General features: G+C 48.2%; 1 protein-coding gene across 6 annotated transcripts in view; it reads right to left on the reverse strand.

Annotated features, from left to right (window-relative positions):
- btbd11b (BTB (POZ) domain containing 11b) overlaps positions 1 to 21,924 on the reverse strand; it is a 130,612-nt gene extending 108,688 nt beyond the window's left edge. For 3 of the 6 annotated variants that reach the window (XM_072267344.1, XM_072267342.1, XM_072267341.1), the window contains exon 1: positions 21,034 to 21,923. In XM_072267344.1, coding sequence (XP_072123445.1) covers positions 21,034 to 21,850 — 817 coding nt within the window. In that variant the 5' untranslated portion in view covers positions 21,851 to 21,923. Of the gene's footprint in view, positions 1 to 21,033 lie in introns of all 6 variants that reach the window. The other 3 variants (XM_072267345.1, XM_072267346.1, XM_072267343.1) reach the window with 2 other exon arrangements.
- Positions 21,925 to 25,501: the final 3,577 nt, after the last annotated feature.

The raw sequence follows: 25,501 nt of genomic DNA on the forward strand, positions 1-25,501 counted from the left end.
CTGGCAGGTCACCACCACAAAGATGCGGATAGTAAAGAGATTCTGTCGATGCTGGGAATCCAGAGCAACACAAAGTGCTGGAGGAACTCAGCAGGTCAGGTAGCATCTATGGAGGGGAATAAGCAATGTTTCAGGCAGAGACACCTAGAACTCTTTTCCCTTCCTCCTCCTTATACTGGTATCTACCCTCTTCCTTTCTAGTCCTGATGAAAGGTTTTGGCCCAAAACATCGACTGTTTATTCATTTCTATAGATGCTACCTGACCAGCAGAGTTCCTCAAGGATGTGGACTGATTCACTGTCCACATGCAATGGTAGCTTCCCAAACTTCCCAACGACTAACAGCCTGGATTCTGTCAGCTAGACCCATACTACAGAGTGTGCTGGAGATGCCACAGGCAAGGAGATGGGGTGGTGGTGTTGGTTTGGAGAGAAGGGCAGCAGGTAGCATCGAATGATGATGATAAGTTTACTGCACTGAAAAAGGTAATATATTTACTAATTCACTATTGACCACACAGTCACCTTGATCACAGTTTAGAACAGGAGGATGGAATGGACACACACACAATGCTGGAAGTACACAGGTCAGGCAGCATCTATGGAAATGAATAAACAGTCGACATTTCGGCTGAGACCCTTCATCAGGACTGGAAATGAAGGAAAAAGCCAGATAAGGTGATTTTGGAGTGGAGGAAGGGTGGGAGAAAAGTTCATTGCAGCCAAAAAGTTCTATTTTAACTTCATCAGTCCACAAGACTTGTTTCCAAAATGCATCAGGCTTGTTCAGATGTTCCTTTGAACCTTTTGAATAGAACTTTTTGGCTGCAATGAGCAAAGGTATGTTTGGAGAAAAAAGGGTGCAGAATTTCATGCAAAGAACCCCTCTTCAACTGTTAAGTGCGGGCGGTGGATCGATCATGCTTTGGGCTTGTGTTGCAGCCAGTGGCACGGGGAACATTTACTGGTAGAGGGAGGAATGAATTCAATTAAATACCAGCAAATTCTGGAAGCAAACATCACACCGTCTGTAAAAAAGTCGAAGATGAAAAAAGGATGGCTTCTACAACAGGATAATGAACCTAAACACACCTCAAAATCCACAATGGATTACCTCAAGAGGTGCAAGCTGAAGGTTTTGCCATGGCCCTCACAGTCCCCCGACCTAAACATCATTGAGAATCTGTGGATAGACCTCAAAAGAGCAGAGCATGCAAGACGACCCAAGAATCTCACAGAACTAGAAGCCTTTTGCAAGGAAGAATGGGCGAAAATCCCCCAAACAAGAACTGAAAGACTCTTAGCTGGCTACAGAAAGCATTTACAAGCTGTGTTACTTGCCAAAGGGGGTGTTACTAAGTACTGCCATGCAGGCTGCCCAAATTTTTGTTTCGGGCCCTTTTCCTTTTTTGTTATTTTGAAACTATAAAAGATGGAGATAAAAAAGTAAAAAAATGTGTCATCTTTAACTTTATGCCTTTTGGAAATCAGTTCATCTTTTACTCGCTTAGCTATTCACAGTAACAGAAATTTTGACCAGGGGTGCCCAAACTTTTGCATACCACGGTATTTAAGGCAGAGGTTGATAGATTCTTGATTGGTCAGGACATGAAGGGATACGGGAAGGCGGCAGGAGATTGGGGCCAAGAGAGAAATTGGATCAGCCATGGAGTAGACTTGACGGGTCAAGTGGCCTAATTCTGCTGTCATTTCTTATGATTTGGCGTTATGGCCAAATTTGCAGATGATACAAAGATAGGTGGAGAGGCAGGAAGTTTTGAGAAAGTATAGAGGTTACAGAAAGACTTAGATTCAGGGAATATGCTAAGTGGCAGATGGAATTCAATGTCAGGAAGTGGTTGGTCATGCACTTTGATAGAAGAAATAGATGTCCATTTGGAACAGAAATGAGAAGGAATTTCTTTCTCCAGGGGTTAGTGTATCTGTGGAATTCATTTCCACAGACAGTTCTGGAGGCCAAGTCACCGGGTTTTTTTTTTTAAGTGGAGGCTGATACCATTGTTGTGGGCCGAATCAAAGATGGTGATGAATCAACATATAAGAGGGAGATTGAAAGTATGGCTTCGTAGTGCCACCACAACCTCTTACTCAATTTCAGCAAGACCAAGAGGCCGATTATAGACTTCAGTAGAAGGAAACCAGAGGTCCATAAGCCAATCCTCAGAGGAGCAGAGGTGGAGAGAGTTAGCAACTTTAAATTCCTAAGTGTTAATATTTTGTTGGACCTGTCCTGGGCCAGCACACAAGTGCAATTATGAAGAAAGCACAGCAGTGACTCTTTCTTAGGAGTTTGCAGAGATTTGGCCTGATGTTTAAAATATTAACAAACTTCTAGAGGTGTGTACTGGCTGTATCACAGCCTGGTACGGAAACACTAATGCCCTTGAATGGAAAACCCTACAAAAGGTAGTGAACACGGACCAGTCCATCACGGGTAAAGCCCAACCCACCATTGAGAATATTTTCACAGACCACTGCTTCAGGAACGCTACACCCATCATAAGGGACCCCTACCACCCAGGTCATGCTCTCCTTACACTGCTGCCATCAGTGAGGAGGGACAGGAGCCTCAGGACTCACACCACAAGGTTCAGGAACAGTTACTACACCTCAACCATCAGGCTCTGAACCCAGAGGGGATAACATCACTCGATTTCACTCACCCCAACACCGAAATGTTCCCATGGCCTATGAACTCACTTTCAAGGTCTCTACATCATGTTGTCAATATTTATTGCTTATCTATATTATTTCCTCTTTGCAGTTGCACAGTTTGTCATCTTCTGCACTCTGCTTGAAAACTCCAGCTGGGTGGCATCTCATTGATTCTGTTATAGTTCTTCTATAGATTGAGTATGCCCACAAGAAAACACCAAAGTGGATAACCTCACATTTATCCACATTAAACTGCATCTGCCCACTCACCCAACCTGTCCAAGTTATCCTGCATTATCTCAACATCCTCCACACATTTCACACTGCCACCCAGCTTTGTATCATCCGCAAATTTGCTAATGTTACTTTTAATCCCTTCATCTAAATCATTAATGTATATTGTAATATACAGCCCTGGTCCTCTTGCAGCCATGTCTCTGTTATTCCTACAACATCATACTTGCCAATTTCCAATTGAGCCTCAAGCTCATCCACTTCATTTCTTATACTTCGTGCATTAATGTATAATACTTTTAATCCATTACTCCCCTCACCTTTCACATCGATTCCTATTGCACTTGGCCATACTCTCCAATCCCTTCCTGAGCTTTCTGCCCCGTTAATCCTGTGGTCTTTCTTAACTTTCTTTATTCTCTCTTTCCCTTTAACTCCATCCTTATATTTCCTCTCCTCTCCCCCCCCCCCCCCACTACTTGGTTTAAACACACCCGTGTAGTAGTGGCAAAGAGGTCCTTCTGCAGTTGTACAGGGCACTGGTGAGACCACACCTGGAGTATTGTGTACAGTTTCGGTCTCCAAATTTGAGGAAGGACATTCTTGCTATTGAGGGAGTGCAGCGTAGGTTCACAAGGTTAATTCCCAAATTGGCGGGACTGTCATATGTTGAAAGATTGGACCGACTGGGCTTGTATACATTGGAATTTAGAAGGTTGAGAGGGGATCTTATTGAAACATAAGATTATTAAGGGATTGGACACGCTAGAGGCAGGAAGCATGTTCCCACGGATGGGTGAGTCCAGAACCAAAGGCCACAACTTGAGAATAAGGCGTAGGCCATTTAGAACGGAGTTGAGGAAAAACTTTTTCACCCAGAGAGTTGTGGATCTGTGGAATGTTCTGCCTCAGAAGGCTGTGGAGGCCAATTCTCTGGATGCTTTCAAGAAAGAGTTAGATAGAGCTCTTAAAGATAGCAGAGTCGAGGGATATGGGGAGAAGGCAGGAACGGGGTACTGATTGTGGATGATCAGCCATGATCACAGTGAATGGCGGTGCTGGCTCGAAGAGCTGAATGGCCTACTCCTGCACCTATTGTCTAATCTTAGAGTTGCACATAGTGACATATGTACTTTAATAAAATTACTTTGAACTTTGATAGATTCTTATTAGCCATGGGGCCAAAGGTTACAGGGAGAAGGCAAGAGAATGGCGGTGAGATGAATAATAAATCAGCCATGATGGAACACTGCAAACTCGAACGGCCTAATTCTGCTCCCATGTCTAACATCAGGAGTAAGATTTTGTAAAAATGAAGTGGTAAGTGATTGGAATTCACAATGGGGTGGTGGCCGAGGCCGATACATTAAGGACATTTAATAAACTGGTGGGCCATGTGGAGAGAAGAGTTAGATTGATCTTCGTGTAGGTTAAAAGGTTGGCACAAGATCATAGCCAAGCAGCCTGCACTGGACTGTAACACTCTGTGCAAACAAGAGCAGATAACCTGTTTTTAGAGAATTGTTGGGTCTTTTGGAGGGGGGAAAATACCAAGTGCGGGATTTCAGACTACTGTACCCGATAAGCTGGAGTGGCGTAGCTTCACTCCACTGAGCTGGGTTGACATCCTAATGCTGTGCAGACGAACACAGAACAGTACCCCGTCACAGACCTTGCACTTTGTCTAACAACACTGCATTTTCTAACTGTAACACTATATTTTGCATTGCTAGTGTTTTTTTGTGTGACCTCAATGTACTGATGTTCAGGATCACCCGTCCTAAAAGAACAGAAATAAGCAGCTTTTCACTAACTGTGTACCTGTGATGATAAACCAATCAGACAGCAAATAGCTGACTTCATCATTGAAGTACCGAACCATTCTGACAGGGTTTACCAGCCGGACACGCTGACCTATTGAACCATTCTGACAGGGTTTACCAGCCGGACACGCTGACCTATTGAACCATTCTGACAGGGTTTACCAGCCGGACACGCTGACCTATTGAACCATTCTGACAGGGTTTACCAGCCGGACACGCTGACCTATTGAACCATTCTGACAGGGTTTACCAGCTGGACACTGGGAGCAGGCTTCCAATGGGGTGGGAGGTGGCAGAAAACCTGGGTCAGGCAGCATCCGTGAAAAGACAGTTACTGGCTCAGGTCAGAGACCCTACGAGTCAGAGCTGCACACTCAGAACTGGCAAGAGGGGAATCTGCATCTGCTCTCAAGATGAGGCATTTCAGTCTGGAACGAAGGAGATGTCCTCCTTTGTCAAAGAAAGGTTTTCCCTTCCTCCACCATCAACTCTGCCGTCAACTGCACTTCTTCCATTTCACGCACGTCCAGCCTCACCCCACCCTCCCAACACCCTACCAAGGACAGGGTTCCTCGTCCTCACCCACCAGTCTTTGCCTCCATCACATAATTCTCCAAAAATTCCGCAATCTCCAACGGGATCCCACCACCAAGCACATCTCTCCCTGCCCTCTTCCCCCCCCCCCCAATTTCTGCTTTCCACAGGGATCGCTCCCTACAATTCCCTTGTCCATTCATCCTTCCCCACTGATCTCCCTCCTGGCACAAGTTCCACTTGCAAGGATAAGTACTACATCTATCCCTACTCTACCTCCCTTCACTATCATTCAGGGCCCTAAACAGTCCTTCCAGGTGAGGCGGCACTTCACCTGCGAGTCTGTTGGGGTCATTTACTGTGCCATGTGCTCCTGTGTATCGGTGAGACCTGACATAGATTGGGAGACCGCTTCACTGAGCACCTACACTCTGTCTGCCAGAAAAAGTGGGATCTGTCATTTCTGCGCATGATGCCGACTCTGCCCAGTCACATTCTTACACGTGACAAGTGGTATCACCACAACAGTGGCCAATTTTAATTTCACTTCCTAATCTGACATGTCTATCCATGGTCTCCTCTAATGTCACAGTGAGACCACACTTAGGTTGGAGGAGCAACACCTGATACAGGTGTCCCCCGCTTTTCCAACGTTCGCTTTACGAAACCTCACTGTTAGGAAAGACCTACTTTAGTTCTCTGTTTTCGCTAACAGAAAGTGTTTTCACTGTTACGAAGAAAAGCACCGCACACGAAAAAATCAGCGCGCGCCCCGAGCAGCCACTCTCCCCCAGATTCAGAATTGCATTCTCGCCAGCATTTCTTAAGCACGTGCCTGTGAGCAGCCGTTTGCAAAGTGAGTTCTAAGGTATCGGAAAAGCCTAAAAGAACTCGTAAGGGTGTTACAATTAGCATAAAACTAGACATAATTAAGCATTTCGATCGTGGTGAAAGAAGTAAGGACAAAGTGAGTTTGGCTTGTGGAAGCTGACGAAGATGATGTTGAAGAGGTTTTGGCATCCCATAACCAAGATCTGGTAATTGAAGAGCTGATGCAATTGGAAGAGGTAAGGATAACAATCGAAACAGAATGCAGTAGCGAACGAACCGAAAGTGACTGCGTGAGATTTTCGCTGCAATGATAAAGTATGACTTTAATTTTGAAAGGGTACGTCGGTTTAGGGGATATTTGCAGGATGGTTTGAGTGCTTACAAAGAACTGTATGACAGAAAAATGTGCGACGCTCAGCAGTCAAGCAAGCCTTCCACATCAGCCACAGCAGACGATGAACCTCGACCTTCGACACCGAGGCAGGCAGTCATAGGAGAAGATGAGCTGCCTGCTCTAATGGAAACAGACGATGAGATAACACCCCAGTGTCCCACCACCCCAACCCCCAGGCCGCGGACAGATACCGATTCGCGGAGAATGCAGCGGTAGCCAGGAGGCACCCAGCACATCTTTAAGAAAAAAGCCGAAATAAACATGCTAATTAATTACGTGTCGGGCAGCACCTAATTAATTAGCATGATTATTTTGGCTTTTTTCTTAAAGATGTGCTGTGTGCCTCCCGGCTACCGCTGCACCCCTGCATGCTTCGAGGCACTGTATCGGTCGGCAGCCTGGAGGGTGGGGCCACTGCACCACCCAATCTGCGACGACTCAGCCTAACACACCATCATCAGTGTGCTCTGCGCTGTCTTCCCGATTCCCGTAAGTGATACTACACTGTACGTATATTATTTCTACTTTATATAGGCTGTATATTTATACGTGTTATTTGGTATGATTTGGCAGCTTCAGAGCTTAAAGGCTCCTGGAGAGAGTGTTTTTGCCAACAGCGCTTGCGTGAGATTTTCTGCCGAGAGCATTTGCATGAGATTTCTGCTACGGAGAACAGCGTAGCAATGATTGTGGAAAAGTATTTCTACTTTATATAAGCTGTGTATTTATCATATCATTCCTGCTTTTACTATATATTACTGTTACTTTAGGTTTTATGTGTTATTTGGCATGATTTGGTGGGTTATTTTTGGGTCTGAGAACGCTCACAAAGTTTTCCCATATAAATAAATGGTAATTGCTTCTTCGCTTTATGACATTCCGGCTTACGAACCGTTTCATAGGAACGCTCTACCTTCGGATGGCGGGGGAAATCTGTATTCCAACTGGGTAGTCTCCAACCTGATAGCATGAACATTGATTTCTCAAACTTCCGGTAATAAACCACCACCCCCCACCCCAGCCCTCAATATTCCCCATCACCTTTCCTTCTCACCTCATCTCTTTGTCTGCCCATCGCCTCCCTCTGGTGTTCCTCCCCCTTCTTTCTTCCATGGCCTTCTGTCCATAGAAACCATAGAAACTACAGCACAGAAACAGGCCTTTTGGCCCTTCTTGGCTGTGCCGAACCATTTTCTGCCTAGTCCCACTGACCTGCACACGGACCATATTCCTCCATACACCTCCCATCCATGTATCTGTCCAATATATTCTTAAACGTTAAAAAAGAACCCACATTTACCACCTCGTCTGGCAGCTCATTCCATACTCCCACCACTCTGTGTGAAGAAGCCCCACCTAATGTTCTCTTTAAACTTTTCCCCCCTCACCCTTAACCCATGTCCTCTGGTTTTTTTTCTCCCCTTGCATCAGTGGAAAAAGCCTGCTTGCATTCACTCTATCTATACCCATCATAATTTTATATACCTCTATCAAATCTCCCCTCATTCTTCTACGCTCCAGGGAATAAAGTCCTAACCTATTCACCCTTTCTCTGTAACTGAGTTTTTCAAGTCCTGGCAACATCCTTGTAAACCTTCTCTGCACTCTTTCAACCTTACTTATATCCTTCCTGTAATTTGGTGACCAAAACTGAACACAATACTCCAGATTCGGCCTCACCAATGCCTTATACAACCTCATCATAATATTCCAGCTCTTATACTCAATACTTTGATTAATAAAGGCCAATGTACCAAAAGCTCTCTTTACGACCCTATCTACCTGTGACGCCACTTTTAGGGAATTTTGTATCTGTATTCCCAGATCCCTCTGTTCCACTGCACTCCTCAGTGCCTTACCAGTAACCCTGTATGTTCTACCTTGGTTTGTCCTTCCAATGTGCAATACCTCACACTTGTCTGTATTAAACTCCATCTGCCATTTTTCAGCCCATTTTCCCAGCTGATCCAAGTCCCTCTGCAGGCTCTGAAAACCTTCCTCACTGTCTACTACACCTCCAATCTTTGTATCATCAGCAAATTTGCTGATCCAATTTACCACATTATCATCCAGATCATTGATATAGATGACAACTAACAATGGACCCAGCATTGATCCCCATGGCACACCACTAGTCACTGTCCTCTATTAGATTCCTGTTTCTCCAGCCCTCTGTCTCTTTCACTAGTCAACTTCTTAGCTCTTTACTTTATCCCCCTCCCTCCCGGTTTCACCCACCACCTGGTGTTTCTCCCTCCCCTCCACCCGCCTTTTAGATCTACTCAGAATTTTTCCTCCAGTCCTGAAAGGTCTCGGCCATAAATGCCAACTGTACTCTCTCCCATCGAGGCTGCCTGGCCTGCGGAGTTCCTCCAGCATTGAGTGTGCATTAAGAGGGGAAACAATTTTAAACAGGAAGATTCCTCATCGGGTTGGAGAGATGGGCCAGACCTAGTGGTCAGGATCCCAGTGGATACAAGCCTGTGAAATCCCCCAGCAGAGCTGTTGGGGAGGGTTTAAACTAATTTGGCAGGAGGATGGGAACAGAGTGAAGGGACTCAGGACAGGACGGATGGTAAAAAAAGCAAAGATGGCGTGCAGTCAGACCGTTAGGAAGGGCAGGCAGATGATAGGACAAAATTGCAGCCAGCAGGGTGAGTATCAGTGCAGAATCGAAAAGGGTAGCAAATACAGTACTTGTATCTCAATGCAGAGTATAAGAAATAAGATGAATGATCTTGTTGCACTATTAAAGATTGTCAAGTATAATGTTCTTGTCATCACTGATCAGGACTGAAGGATGCTTGTTGTTGAAAGCTGAATGTCCAAGGTTACACATTGTATCTTGCAACGCAAAAGATTTCTTGGCAAGTGGTTTTGACATGTGGTGTACTGGAGACTCCAAACACTTAGCCATGTATACACACTGTGGAGCTCTGGCGTGTTGCTCATTTCAATGCTTCAAAATGAAAAATTCTTTGAATCTTTTAGTATTGTGGCCACTCATTGTTGACAGTTGTATAATTTGATATAGCTCTCTGGTACTGATCCTAGCACAGACCAACTATATTCAGAGCGGAACATATGGATTTAATGTGTCAGAGTAACAATTCAAATTCCACTTACAACATTAATAAGTCACGCCCTCAAGGCAGCCTACTCTGACTTGAGACGGTTCAGTTTTCTACAAAGTTCACAATGATAAGACAGATATATTTCTGTCTGGCATTAACTTCAGAAACAATCCCAATGCTCCATTTCAACAACACACTGCCAGCACTCCAGACTTACACATGTTTTTGTTCAGACACACCCAGACTGCTTATTCTGAGTGGAAGGTTTCATTCACTGACTCAGAACTATAACAAAACTAGGCAACGGGGTACCCTTTGACAGGAGGGTAGTGCAGTCTGATGTGACCAGAATGAACATTACATTTTCCTGAATGCTACTGGTATTGCTTTGCTTTGGAAACCGAAGTGGAAAACCTCAGCTTATTAAAGAAGAATGACGCGTAGCAAAGCAAATACAGCTGCTCTTCGTTTAACGAAGGACATTTTTGATGGCATCATTTCTGGTTTATCTGCCACCCTTGTGCCTCTCATTGTCAGTCTGGACATGCAGCCCTTTCATTCACCATCTCTTCATCCCTTCTGCTGTTTGTTGTTTGTCTCTGATCCTGGAGACATGCGTGCCTCTCCTCCTCTGTCTCTTCTTCTCTCATCTTTTTTTGTCCTGACTCTTTGATCCTGGAGTCATGTGGCCCTGGCCTCATCTGATTCTTGTTCTCTCCCTCTCCTTGCTGCTTCCTGACAACGTTTGGCGTCATCTCTTGATCATAATGTCCCCCTTCCCTTTCCACGCAGCATAATTAGGCTGACCATTTTGTTTTTTACCCTAATGCTGGATAGAAGATACGAAGCAGTAACACCAAAGGATGCTGATTATTCTTGAAACGCAAACACGAGGAAATCTGCAGATGCTGGAATTTCAAGCAACACACATAAAAATTGCTGGTGAATGCAGCAGACCAGGCAGCATCTATAGGAAGAGGTACAGTCGACGTTTCGGGCCGAGACCCTTCATCAGGACTAACTGAAAGAAGAGATAGTAAGAGATTTGAAAGTGGGAGGGGGAGGGGGAGATCCAAAATGATAAGAGAGGACAGGAGGGGGAGGGATAGAGCCAAGAGCTGAACAGGTGATTGGCAAAAGGGATATGAGAGGATCATGGGATGGGAGGCCTAGGGAGAAAGAAAGGGGGAGGGGGAAAGCCTAGAGGATGGGCAAGGAGTTATAGTGAGAAGGACAGAGGGAGAAAAAGGAGGGAAAGAAAAAAATTAATAATAGTAAATAAATAACGGATGGGGTACAAAGGGGGAGGTGGGGCATTAACAGAAGTTAGAGAAGTCAATGTTCATGCCATCAGGTTGGAGGCTACCCAGATGGAATATAAGGTGTTGTTCCTCCAACCTGAGTGTGGCTTCATCTTTACAGTAGAGGTGGCCGTGGATAGCCATGTCAGAATGGGAATGGGATGTGGAATTAAAATGTGTGGCCACTGGGAGATCCTGCTTTCTCTGGTGGACAGAGCTTAGGTGTTCAGTGAAACTGTCTCCCAGCCTGCGTCAGGTCTCACCAATATATAGAAGGCCACATCGGGAGCACCAGACGCAGTATATCACCCCAGCCGACTCACAGGTGAAGTGTCGCCTCACCTGGAAGGACTGTCTGGGGCCCTGAATGGTGGTAAGGGAGGAAGTGTAAGGGCATGTGTAGCACTTGTTCCGCTTACAAGTATAAGTGCCAGGAGGGAGATCGGTGGGGAGGGATGGGGGGGACGAATGGACAAGGGAATCGCGTAGGGAGCGATCCCTGCAGAAAGCAGAGAAGGGGGGAGGGAAAGATGTGCTTAGTGGTGGGATCCCGTTGGAGGTGGCAGAAGTAACGGAGAATTATATGTTGGACCTGGAGGCTGGTGGGTGGTAGGTGAGGACAAGGGGAACCCTATTCCTAGTGGGGTGGCGGGAGGATGGAGTGAGAGCAGATGCGTGTGAAATGAGGGAGATGCATTTGAGAGCAGAGTTGATGGTGGAGGAAGGGAAGCCCCTTCCCTTAAAAAAGGAGGACATCTCCTTTGTCCTGGAATGAAAAGCCTCATCCTGAGAGCAGATGCGGCGGAGACGGAGGAATTGCGAGAAGGGGATGGCATTCTTGCAAGAGACAGGGTGAGAAGAGGAATAGTCCAGGTAGCTGTGACAGTCTGTAGGCTTATAGTAGACATCAGTAGATATGCTGTCTCCAGAGATAGAGACAGAAAGATCTAGAAAGCGGAGGGAGGTGTCGGAAATGGACCAGGTAAACTTGAGGGCAGGGTGAAAGTTGGAGGCAAAGTTAATGAAGTCAACGAGCTCAGCATGCGTGCAGGAAGCAGTGCCAATGCAGTCGTCAATGTAGCGAAGGAAAAGTGGGGTACAGATACCAGTACAGGTTTCCCCCGCCATCTGAAGGTAGAGCGTTCCTATGAAACTGTTCGTAAGCTGAAATGTCGTAAAGCGAAGAAACAATTACCATTTATTTACATGGGAAAATTTTGTGAGTGTTCGCAGACCCAAAAATAACCTACCAAATCATGCCAAATAACACATAAAACCTAAAATAACAGTAACATATAGTAAAAGCAGGAATGATATGATAAATACACAGCCTATATAAAGTAGAAATACTTCTCTACAAAGATTGCCTGTGCAGATCTCTGTAGCGAAAATCTCACGCAAGCGTTCTCGACAGAAAATCTCACGCAAGTGCTGTTGGCATAAACGCGCTCTCCAGTAACCTTTAAACTATGAAGCTGCCAAATCTACCAAATAAGACGTAAAAATACACAGCCGATATAAAGTAGAAATAATGTACGTACAGTGTAGTATCACTTACTGGAATTGGGAATACAGCGCAGAGCACACTGATGGTGGTGTGTTAGACTGAGCCATCGCAGGTTGGGATGGTGCAGCGGTCCCACCCTCCGGGCCGCCGACTGATACATTGCCACGAAACATGCAGCGGTAGCCAGGAGGCACATAGCACATCTTTAAGAAAAAAGCCAAAATAAACATGCCAATTAATTAGGTGCTGCCCGGCACATAAATGTCGGCGCAGATCAGAGGCCATTGCCAATTGCACAAGAATACAAGAAATAGGAGGAGTAGGCCATATAATTTGCCTGTAACTGGTCTGTAAGTTCAATTATTCTGCCTCTCTCTTCTTGAGGAGTGGAGTGACATTTGCAACTTTCCAGTCAACCAGAGCCATGGCTGCTGATTGTTGGGACAAGGTTTGAGGAGTCAGGGTATTTATAAAGCTTTGAAATTTGCATCATCTGGCCTTTCCTAATGATGACTGTGAACAAGCCACAGCCCTAACAAGCTAATTAAGGTCTGAGACCTTGGTAAAAGTTACCTGAGAGCTCAAATCTCTTGGGGTGCCCAAACATTTGCATGGTGCTTCTTTCCTATTTTTCCCCCACTCTGAAATTGTACAAAACAAAAATAATACACTAATCTTGCTTAAGATGTTGAAAAGAATATTTCATCTTTAACTTTATGACTTTTGGAGATCTGTTCATCTTCTACTCACTTAACTATTCACAGTAACAGAAATTTTGACTGGGGTGCCCAAACTTTTGCATGCCACTGTATGGATGGGATCAGACAGTTGACGTTTCAGGCTGAAACGTTTCATCAGTCCTGATGAAAGATCTCAGCCCAAAACATCAACTGTTCACTCCTCTTCATAGATGCTGCCTGACTCACTGAGTCTTTCCAGCATTGTGTGTGTGTTACTCTGGATTTCCAGTATCTGCAGAATTTCTTACGTCTTGGATCTATTAGCAGTTCAAGTTCATTCAACTGTACACATGTATACAGCCAAATCAAACGATGTTCCCCTGGACCAAGGCACACAACACATAACTCGCACACAAAACAGTAAATATTACCACAAATAAGTTAACCAATAAAGTGCATTTACAACAAAAGTTAAACAATAAACAGCATAACACTAGTACCGTTTCATACGTGATTAGACCTGGGTGGTGGCAGGGAGTTTAGTCATCTCACAGCCCAAGGGCAGAAGGTATTTCCCATCCTTATGGTTACCAGTACAGTATCCTTAACTTTTGGCTGCCAATGTTGAGGTGTTTTCCCTTGTTTTGGTGCCAGAAGAGAACAAACAAACATTGCAGTTTCTGTGTTCATTTCACAAATGTCAGCCTCTGCAATACCTTTCAATGAAAGCAGCCAGTTCACTATTCATACCTTCGTAACTTCCCTTGTTTAAATTTAGAAATCCAGCTTCACCGTGAACTATTTCACTATTGATTTGTGAGGAATTTGATCATCTTCAAGGACCCTATACAAGGTTAATAGCCACTTGTCACTATCTATTGCAGCTTCTTCATCTACTCACCCAAGGAATCTTGTAGACACTCTAGAAATTCACCCTCAGCACTATTGTTGCTGGTTTATGGTGATAGGTCACCAGCCTATAGTCTCCTGCTGATGGCTACATTACCAAAAGACCACGACCTATAGACAACTGCCACCAACCATCTTCACAGCATTCCCAGTCTACACCTTTCCTTTGGGTCATCATGCAGATGACCCAAGCCTCAGCTGGTCCTGTACTCATCAGCAGGCCGGTTGAGTTATTTATTTCGTGATACGGCATGGAACAGGCCCTTCTAACCCACTGAGCCGCACTACCTAGCAACCCATGACAACCTGAGCCTACTCACAGAGGAATTTACAGTGACCAATGAACCTACTACCCAAAGATACATCTTTGGACTATGGGAGGAAACCAGAGCACCCAGTGGAAACTCACGCACTCACGGGGAGAACAAACCAACCTCTTTAACACTGCTTATTTAATTTTTTTATACATTGTAATTTATAGTCTTTAGTATTATGTATCGCAATGTATGCTTGCTGTAAAGCAACAAATTTCATGACATATGCCGATGATATTAAACCTAATTCTGATTCTCTTTACAGACAGCGCCAGAATTGAACTCCAAAGGCTAGAACACCCCAAGCTGCAGTAGTGCCGAGCTAACCACTGCTCCAATTGCCAGTCAGCTTTGGGTGGTATGGGCTGGGGATTCAGTGAATAGATGCTCGGGGGAAGAAATGAGAAATGATTAACATCTATGTCCGACGTCCTTCTTAGATGCTGTCTAATCTGTCTGTACATCTACTGCTGTTTTACAGAAATAGCAAGTGGTATATTTAGAAAACCACATGACAATCAAATAAATATAAAGACAAATTAATACAGCAATGTACAGCTAAACTACCCTAGTGTTAATGCATGAAATCTTATACAAAACTTCAATTCAACTCAGCCACAGCTGTGAAAGGAAGAGGGGCATGGGGCTAGTAACCCCACCCTGTAAACACCCAAAGAAGCTCCAAAGACCAAGGACTCCGGTGAGCTGCTGTTGGTGGTCTATGCCCCAGGAGGGGCGAGGGGCTTAAGCAGTAAAACTTCAACTTAACATTGCGGTGAGGAGCTGTAAACATCTGGCTCATTTGGGATAAGTTGGGGAGCAAGGCATGTTTTGGCAAAGCACAACTCAGTGACTAAGGCATCACATTAGGCTGTGATCTTCAAGAATCTGCCAACAGTGGGACCACAAGATTTTAACATTATTACTGTCCCATCCCAAAGACACCAGTGACCCAGGCAACTAACCAATGGTGAGGATCGGGTCTGGACTCCAGCAGCCAAATCAGAGCCTCCCTCAGAATTGACAACCACACACGGCCTGGTTGGTGGTAGGAGCAAGAACAGGTGTTAAACCCCAGTAACCTGGGGCACTATGGTGACATAGCGGTTAGCGCGACACTATTAGAGCCAAGGCGTTCCAGTCTGGAGTTCAATTCTGGCTTCCTCTAACCAAGTTTTTATGTTCTTCCTGAGTGTGTGTGGGTTTCCTCCACGTGGCCCCATTTCCTCCTACAATCCAAAGACGTGTGGATTAATTAATCATTGTGCATTACCCTGTGATTAGGCTTGGGTTAAGTAGGTGGGCTGCTAGGCAGTATGGTCATTGGACTGGAAGGGCCTGGTGCATGCTGTGTCTCCAAGTAAATAAAAATAAATCTGAAATTGGCACCAAATTCTGATTGGTGGTTCAACAATTTGTAAATCGCCACATTAAAACATTACTTCAACCTCCCACCATTCCCTTCATCTTTTCACTAACAAGAGGAAATCTGCAGATGTTGGAAATCCGAGCAACACACAAGATGCTGGAGGAACTCAGCAGGCCAGGCAGCGTCCATGGAAAAGAGTATAGTCAATGTTTCGGGGATAAATCCTTTAGCAGCCCTGCTGAAGGGTCTCAGCGCAAAACTATACTCTTTCCACAAAAGCTGCCTGGGCTGCAAATCTCCAGCATTTTGCATGTGTCCCTTCGTCATTTGCCTGGTGTTGAGGGCTAGTTTACAAATGAAAAGAGCCTGTATACGTCTGTGGGCTTTACACCCAGTTAAACTGAGTGGCAGGTAATATCTCAGGCAGATGGAGCTCATCAGTAATGGTTGGCAGCTCATCTAGGGGAAGGAAAACTCAAACCCTGCTGCTATACCCACTCATGGGGAAGGTTGAGAGAATAAACCCAGAGCAAAAAAATCCAGAGCTGGAGCCCCTAAAGCAGAGCTACATCGTGTTCAACGTTGACAGGCAATTCTGGCGATGCATCAGCCTCTTCCGTTCGTTTGCATTCACCAGCCGTGTGGAGAGGGGGAGCCTGCTACACGGGCAACAGCTTGCTCTCCGTATCATACTGCCCCGGTTTGAGTATAGCCAGCTAGAACACAATATCCATGGTCGACCCTGACCAATAGAGAGTCAGTAACATATCCGGGTCCTACAATGCCTGCCCGTGCGTAACACATGACAGCTCCAGCTCTCCCACCCTGAGGAGTCCAGACTGGAGCCACAGCAGCAAAACCTGAACTCATTTCCCCAATAATAACTGTTCAACTAAATACTGACACCACCCCGAGGAGTAAACAGACAACACTGAGCCAAGACCGGAAAGGAGGCTGAAGCCAGGTCCTGATGAAGGATCTCACCCCAAAATGACAGCCGTTTACTCCCACTCCAATGCCCAGACCCACGATCCCCAAAGTTTGCCTCGCCCTTAAATTGGTGACCCTACTTTTAAACCATAATCCCTAATTCCAGAGAAAATTTCCCCTGGTAGGGCTGACCAAAGTTTTTACAAGAACATCCTCCTTTATTCACTCACAGGACACCAACATCACAAGTGAGGCCAGAGTTGCCGTCTGTCTCTCGCTGACTTTAAATGGAAAGACCCAGGTGAGAATTAACCAGATTACTGCATCTGAGATCACCAAGTCATTAGACATTTCATTAGAGGAACAGGCCCTTCAGCCCACTGAGTTCATGGCAACCCCTCAGCAATCCTAACAGCAAGCCTAAGCACCACACAAAATGCTGGAGGAGTTCAGCTCCAGTTGTGAGTGTTTGTGTTCAAAAGCAGTGATGTTTGTCACTGAGTTGGTGAGAAATAGGCAAGACATTTCAGAACCATTTTGCTCACGGCAGTTTCAAGCATTCAGGTTTCAAAGTTCAAATTCTTAAATCAAAGCATGTATATGATACACAACCTTGAGATTCACCTTCTTGCAGGTGCTCACAAAACAAAAACACTACAATTCACTAAAAACACAAGAGACCCCCACATATGCAATTTGCTAAAGAGGACTATCATGTAAAAAGTAACAAAAACACATGGAACAAACTGCAGAGTCTCATAAAGTGAGTGTACAGTCACAAAGTGCATTCAGGGCTGACGCGAGTGAAACCAGTGCAGGAGCCCGACGGCTGCAGGCCACAGCTGAGGAGTCAGTTCAGTGCTGAGGTGTGTGAAGCCCATCGCCAGCAGGGCATCAACTGCTCCTGAACTTGGTAATGTGGCACCCAAGACTCCAGCAGGAAGAGAGGGAGACTGGTCAAATGCAGGCAGGCAGCACTGAACACCAGTTTGTTTACCGCTCACCTGCCACTATTTTAATCTTGATGCTTTAATCGGCATTGAGTAATGGAGTCGACCACAAGTTCAGCTTGGAGGGCCAGAAATGGCTAGGAGTGAAAATGAAATGGAGTTTTTGTTCTTTCAGAGTTGTCCCAAATGAGCAGCTCTCAGCTCTTTGTAAATATCTCTAATAACATACTGTTGCTGTGGACCTCACAAACTACCTGTTAAATAATTAAGTGCTGGAAAGTGTCTTTGCTTGAGTTACACCAATAGCCAGTGTGGGGAATCCTGCCTAACTTCTGGTGTGTCAGCAGTGTCAATATGCACCTGGGACACCAGTCATCCAGAACACCCAAAAACCCAAACCACCACCAAGGACTTCTTCAAAGGGCGATGCCCCAAGAAGGCAACATTCAGAAGGGCCCCAACTATCCGTGACATATCCTCTTCTCATTACTACCACCAGGGAGGAGGTACAATCAACAGTTTAGGAACAGCTTCTCTCCTCCTCCCCCCCCCTTCAGATTTCTGAACAGTCCATGAGCCTATGAACACTTGCTCATGATTTCTGGAACTTTGTAAGTCAGGCAGCATCTATGGGGGGGGGGGGAATAAACAGTTAATGTTTTGGGCCTGATTGATGCCATCTGACCTGCTGAGTTCCTCCAGCATTTTGTGCGTGTTGCTCTAATTTCCAACACCTGCAGAATCACATGTTTACGACTTGTTATTTTTATTATTTACCTGTTACTTATTTCATATTTTTATTGTAAATGATAGCTATTGTAACGGACTGCTACCAGAAAACAACTTTCACAACACACAGTACGTTGGTGATAATAAACCAGGTTCTGACTGAGCTCCAGATATCACAGACTCTGAAATTGGCCAGGAGGACACAGGATCAGAAGATCAGAGGAGGTGATGAATCAGCAAGTGGGAGGGAGATTGAAAAGCTGCTGAGTGATGCCGCCACCACAACAAACTCTCACCCAACGTCAGCAAGACCAGGGAGCTGACTGTAGACTTGAGGAGGAGGAAACCGGAGGTCCATGAGCCAGTCCGCATTGGAGGATCAGGGGTGCAGATGGTCAGCAATTTTAAGTTCCTCGGTGTTATTTCAGAGGACCTGTTCTGGGCCCAGTACTCAAGTGCAATTACAAAGAAACCACGGCAGTGGCTCTACTTCCTCAGGAGTTGGCAGAGATTCAGCATGACATCTAAAACTTTAACAGAAAATCCTACAAAAAGGAGTGAACACAGCCCAGTCCATCCCAGGTAACACCCTCCATTGAGGATATCTACAAGGAACATTGTTGCAGGAAAGCAGCAGTGGTATACCTGGTCATAATATACTGATGCAGCTATAAAGGCAGCAAGACTGTGCCTATATTGCAGAGTTTAAGATTTGGTTTGTCTCCTAAAACACTTGAAAAGAAGTATGGTGGAGAGCATTCTGGCTGGCTGGATCACCATCTGGTATGGCAGGGGTGGGGTGAGGGTCTACTGCACAGGATCGAAACAAGCTGCAGAGAGTTGTAAAGTTAGTCAGCTCCTTCATGGGCACTAGCCTCCATAGTATCCAGGACATCAAGGAGCAGCAGCTCAAAAAAGCAACGTCAATTATTACAGACGCTCCACCATCCTCTTCTCATTGTTACTGTCAGGAAGGAGGTAAAAAATAAAATAACAATAAATTTAAAAAAAGGAAGGAGGTACAGAAGCCTGAAGGTACACATTCAGCAATTCAGGAACAGCTTCTTCCCCTCTGCCATCCGATTCCTAAATGGACGTTGAACCCGTGAACACTAGCTCACGACTTAATTTTTATTTTTGCATTACTTATTTAACTATTTAAGACATATATACTTACTGCAATTCGATTTTCAATCATGTTTTGCATTGTACTGCTGCAGCAAAGTTAACAATTTTAACATGTGCCGGTGATATTAAACCTGATTATTTTGTTGGCCACAGGGGCATTCTGCACTGGCTCCTTAACCCCTTTCCCCTTCCTGACTGTCACCCAGTTTCCTGTGTCCTGCACCTTGGGTGTAACTACCTCTCTATATGTCCTATTTATCACCCCCTCAGCCTCCCGAATGATCCAGAGTTCATCCAGTTCCAGCTCCAAATCCTTAATGTGGATTGTCAGAAGCTGCAGCTGCATGCCCTTCTCAGGAGTACAGTTGTCCGGGACACTGGAGGTCTCCCTGCCTTCCCACAGGGAAGAGTATTCAACTATCCTGTAAGAATTTCACTGAGAATTAACAGTATATTTATATTGTAATGAACAATTTTGTCTTTGCACTGTACGACTGCAGGAAAACAATAAACTAGAGGTCATATAAGTTTGTAACCGATAACCGGGGACTGTGCCATGGACAGTGCCAGGCCTGGCTGCATAAGGAGGAAGGGGTGGGCATGGAGCTAGTCACCCCAGCCAGTAAAAACCTAAAACGGTAACAGAAGCTCATCCCTGCAACAGGGAGGATCCTCAGCGGGCTACACCTTGAAAGACTGAAGGACTGTCCCAGGACAGAGGATTCTGGTTGTCAGCGGCCTGTGCCCAGGAAGGGTGATAGGCTTCAGAACAATAAACCGGATTCTGATTCCTAAATTCAGGCTTCATCTTCCCCATCTCGGGCAGCCAAATACTGAGCGCCTCCCCCTCCGTCCCTGCAACAAGTCCAGCGAATGGTCAGTAACTCCCTGACATCCCGTCAGGAAGACAAGAAAATCAAAGCTGCATACAGCGCTTCTGCCGTCTCACTCTGGCCCCAGAAGGGCAGCAATCTTCTCAACTCCACTCTAAGCTATCATTCACCCCTCACTGCCATCTGACATAGTGAGATGGGGTCCCTGGGCACATCACGGCCCAGTCGCAGCAGTTACATACATCCACTGTGCAACTTTCACAACACACAGTAGCTTGGTGATACGTCTTCATCCCGTCCTCAAATTCAAATTTAATTATCATTCAAACATACGCGATCACAGCCAAGGGAAGCAGCCGGGGGCGTATGTGCAAAACATTACCAAATGCGCACAGTTCGCTGCATAGAGCACATATAGTTGCGGCAGCAGAGAAAAGTCACCGAAACCCCCCGAGTTCCATTGCCTCAGTGCCCCCCACATGACCTCCCCTCTTCCAGCATCTGCCCCCTCCATGTAGGCTTGCAACCTGAGAACAGCCCCACCGCGCTCCCGGCCCCACCCAAACCAGCCTCCGTCGCCCAGGTCATCCCACAACCTCCGGAGCCTTGGGCAGGCTGCTCCAATAGGACTTCCCGTGGCCCCACATATCCTAGAGTCCGTCACCCACAGCCCCAGATCAGGCTCAGGATTCGAGGTCCACTCAACTCCCCGTCGCCCGCATACCCCGAGTCTCCCCATGAGCTCCAGCCCCTAGGAGAGACTGTGCGTGGCTCTGCGACCCCACCCCAGTCCCGCCCACCACCGGCGGGCACTCACCACGAGCCGTGTGGGCGCAGTCGAGGTGGCGATGCGACTGGCAGAGACCCCGCAGATCGGGCTGACTGCCGAGGGAGCGCTCCATCTGCTGCGGGGTGATGGCGGGGCTGGATCCGGTTTCAGGCTCGGAGCCAGGCGGGGGAGCGAGGCGGCCGCTCAGCTCCAGCAGTAGGGTCTCGGTGGCAGCGGCCAGGTAGACGGCGGCGTGCGGATGGAGGCGCGGGGCCAGGCGACTGTCGAGCATCCAGCGGAAGAAGCGACCGACGGAGAGGGTGAGGCCACAGCGCGCCGAGGTACCGAGGGCGAACCCGCGGGCGCTGCCCATGCTGTGTAGGGAGAGAGCGGCTAGACCGGCCGAGAGGCAGCGACGGGCGAGCGGCCGGGGCAAAACGATGCGCAGGGCGCTGCGGACCTCGGGACCGCCGCACCGGGCGAAGCGGCGGCTCAGACGCTGGGCCTCGCCAGCCAGCCGGAGAAGCGGTCGGCCCAGCAAGCGGGACAGGTAGAGCAGCGAGTGGTGCGGCCAGTGGCCCGATGGGTGCTGGCGGCTCAGGGCAGCCCGTAACTGCTGCAGGTCCCAGGGCGGCTGCTCCAACTCAGGGAGCCGACTGTACTCCAACCCCTCGCCGCCGCCGCCCAGCCCACCGGCAGCGTCCCCCTCCACCTCCCCCGGCAAGACCTCATGGGCGGCGGCGGCCGCGGGCTCCGAGCTCAGCGACAGGCTGGACGAATGCAGCGAATCAGCCGTGCCGCCATAGCCAGAGTCTCGGCTCAGGTCCTCCAGCACCCGGCCCATGGCTTTAACCCGGCCCGCCATCGCCTGTCTGCATGCTGGCCGACGAGAGCGCAGGAATACCGCCGCCCGGCAGCCAAGCGGCGCACTCCCGCTGCTGGTCGTCCCCGCCCACCCCCTGGCCAATCACAGACTCCCACACCTCTGATTGGATATCTACTGGCCAATGGACTCGCGTGCCTGAACAGGGTGTAACTAAGGAGCGGTAGAACGGAGACCTCATTGGTTAAAACATTTAAAGGGACAGAGAAGGCTGAGCCTCTGGTGGCTGTGATTGGAAAGAAGTTGTTTAAAGGGCGGGGCCTTGCTATAAATTCACCCAGTTGGACAAGGATTGGTCAAAAGTTGCTTAATTGACCGCCTGGTAAACAGAGATTGGTTAAATGTTTTATTAAGGAGCCAGTGAATTAAAAATTAAAAATTGTTTTTGGGCTCCCCTGAAATTCAAGTTTATTGTCATTCAACCGTACACATGTATACCGCCAAATGAAACAACGTGCATCCCAACTAAGGTGCACCATACCGTTCATATAACTCACATAAAGCAATATTACCACAAATAAATTAACAAATAATTTAATACATTTTGGCGAGCATTTGATCCATGATGACAGATGAGAAAAGCTCGTTTACCCCAACAGCCGTTTTTATTGCATAAGTATAATAACAGACCGGGCAGCCTGGGAAGAGAATTGTAGTCTCATACAGACAGGGAGGTGATGATCATACACACCAGTTACAGTCAGCATGACCCAGGCGAATAATTGTATAACCTGTGCTAAAATGTAACAATAAATTAACTTGAACATCCCACCACAATCCCACAAGCGCATTTTAAAACAAGAACAGTAGTGCTGGCCGCCAGGAATGCTGGGGCGAGCTGCCAACCACACGCTCCCATCAGAATGCCACTCCATCCCTGCCTGAGGGGTCAGACAATCCCCCTCTGAAGCCACCCCACTGTTTGGAGAGGCAAGAGGCAGGGCACCCTGAGTGTCACTTCCTTCCCTCAGCCTCGCTGGGTTAGTGGTGGCCAAGGGCTGATACGATGTCAGCCGGTCCCGGTGCATCACAACTGTCTTTCGCCGCACCCGATATACCACATCAGAGATGTGGATGAGCACCTCTCCCGGCCCTCTTTCAGTGGCTTCCCAGCTTAGGGGATACTCTTCTTCCGGGAGGGCAGTAGACCCATACTCGGTAAAATCTGAACCCAAATGCGGGCATCATTAGCCCATTTTTGGCGGGTGCTGGCTGCGCTCTGGTCCTGCCGAACCGCATGGTGAACAGTCCACGGGAGCCCCCTGAGGTGCTGCAGGTAATCCATCCCAGCCTCCTCAGGAATCTCTGGCTTGGGAGGGGGGCCAAATACCAGATCCACCAGCACAGCTCCTGCTCGAACATGAGCAAAATTGGCGTGCACCTGGTGCCCTCCTGAACTGCTGTCTGGTGTTCCCACAATTCTGGGGTAGGTGGTGATCCCAATCGCTGGCTAATGAGGATGGCAAACTGCGTTGACAGGGTGTGTTTAAAGTGCTCCATCAGCCCATCACTTTGTGGGTGAATGGAGATAGTCCACGTTTTGGTGATTCCCAGCAGCTTGCATACTTCAACTAACACCTTTGCCTCGAAGTTGCGCCCCGGTCACTGTTGAGTTCCTCGAGGGTGCCGAAGCGGTAGAACCCCTCCATGAGTCTCCCAGCGGTGGTGGTGGCACTCTGGTCTGGGACCACATTCGCTGTGGCCACTTGGTGACATAATCACTGGGTTCCCGGCATCAGTGCAGGGGAAGGGGCCCAGGATGCCCACCCCATGTGCTCCACTGGGGCCTCCACCAGGTACTGCTGCATTGGCACCCTCGTCTGGGGACCTGGCCCCTCCTGAGACGTGCACAAACAGCTCCACGTCCTCCCTGCACACAGGCCAATTGAAGTGATCGTGCAGTTTGCCCAACCTCTTTGCAACCCCGGAATGGCCAGCCCCCACCAGCCTGTGCACCGAGCACAGCACCGTGGCGTGGAGCCCCCAGGGGGACCGTCAGCTTCAGGAGCTGTCTGCCCCCGTCAGGGAACCGGCGGAACAGCGACCCATCACGCAGCTGTAGCGTGCCCCACTGAGAGGCGAGTGCTTTGGTCTCCGGATTGAGGGTGGAGACCTCCGGCCACTGTCCCATGCTCAGCCATCCCGAGTGATGACCCAGGCCAGCACGTCATCACTCTCCTGCTCGCTGCACAGCTCCTAGTAGTCAATGTGGGGAGGTCACCCTGGCTATCACCTGAAGAGCCGCCACCGCCGCACGCCCCCGGCTCCGCTTCGCGAGGGTGGCCTCACAGGGACGCTGAGAGAGGGTGTCAGCATTTCCAGCGCAGTGCTGTATCTCGAAATCATAATCCTGGAGAGCATCCGACCACTGCGGCAGCTGCCCCTCGGAGCCACGGAAACTCAACAGCCAGGGCAGCGACGTATGACCCGTGCGAAGCAGGAACTGTCAGCCGGAGAGGGTGGGGAGGGCGGCAATGCCGCAGGGCCTGGACCAAGGTTAAGAACTCCTGGCGGGTGACATAATAGTTCTGTCGCAGGCAGCTGAGGGTGCAGCTGAAGTATGCCGCCACATGTTCTCCTTGGTCCCCCTCCTGTGACACACTGCGCCGAGCTCCCATCGCCGCAAATGAAGGGGTGTGCTGGACTGGGCCCGGGTGAGCGCAGCTCGGAGCTGGTCGAATGTGGCGGCACAGGTATCAGTTCAGACGAAAGGCCTCCCCTCCTCGGTGAGCGGATGCAGGGAACTGGCAATGGTGGTGAAGTCCTGAATAAACCGGCGGTAGTACGATGCCAGCCCCAGGAAGCCGTGAAGCTCGGAGACATCACATATTCCTTGACCGCCGACACCTTCTCAGGCTCTGTCACTATTCCTTCGGCACTCACCACGTGCCCCAGGAACCTCATCTGGCTGCATTTTCCAGGGCTGAGGCACGAGTTCGCCTGACAGGCGGCAGCGAAGGCCTTTCCAGGTTCCGCAGGGCATCAGTAAAAGCGGTGGTGATCGTCGAAATAGATGGCACAGCGACTCCACAGAATGTGAGCCAGCACTCTCTCCATCAGTCTCTTAAACATGGTTTGGGCGTTACACAGGCCAAACAGCATTACCCAGAAGTGCCACAGCCCTTGACCAACGGTGAAGGCTGCCTTGGGCTGGGCCTCCAGGGTCAGATCAACCTGCCAGTAGCCATTGTGGAGATCAAGAGAGGAGAATCAGGTAGAAGCCACGATACAGTCCAGGACATCAATTCCGGGCAGCGGGTCAGTCTGTCTGATTCACATCGTAAGATGGTGGTAGTCTACACAGAACTGCCAAAACCTGCCTTTCTTTCTCACTAACACCGCTGAGGCTGCCCGCGAGCTGACGGAGGCTCAATGATGCCAGCCGCCGCCATCTCTTTGATCCAGAGCTCTGGTCTTCTGCTGTTCGGCAAGGGCCAGGCGATGGGGCCGCAGGTGGGTGGGCTGGGCCAGGCGATGATGCCGCAGGTGGGTGGGCTGGGCCAGGCGATGATGCCGCAGGTGGGTGGGCTGGGCCAGGCGATGAGGCCACAGGTGGGTGGGCTGGGCCAGGCGATGATGCCGCAGGTGGGTGGGCTGGGCCAGGCGATGATGCCACAGGTGGGTGGGCTGGGC

This window comes from Mobula birostris, chromosome 9, assembly GCF_030028105.1.
Source record: "Mobula birostris isolate sMobBir1 chromosome 9, sMobBir1.hap1, whole genome shotgun sequence".
Lineage (NCBI taxonomy): Eukaryota > Metazoa > Chordata > Chondrichthyes > Myliobatiformes > Myliobatidae > Mobula > Mobula birostris.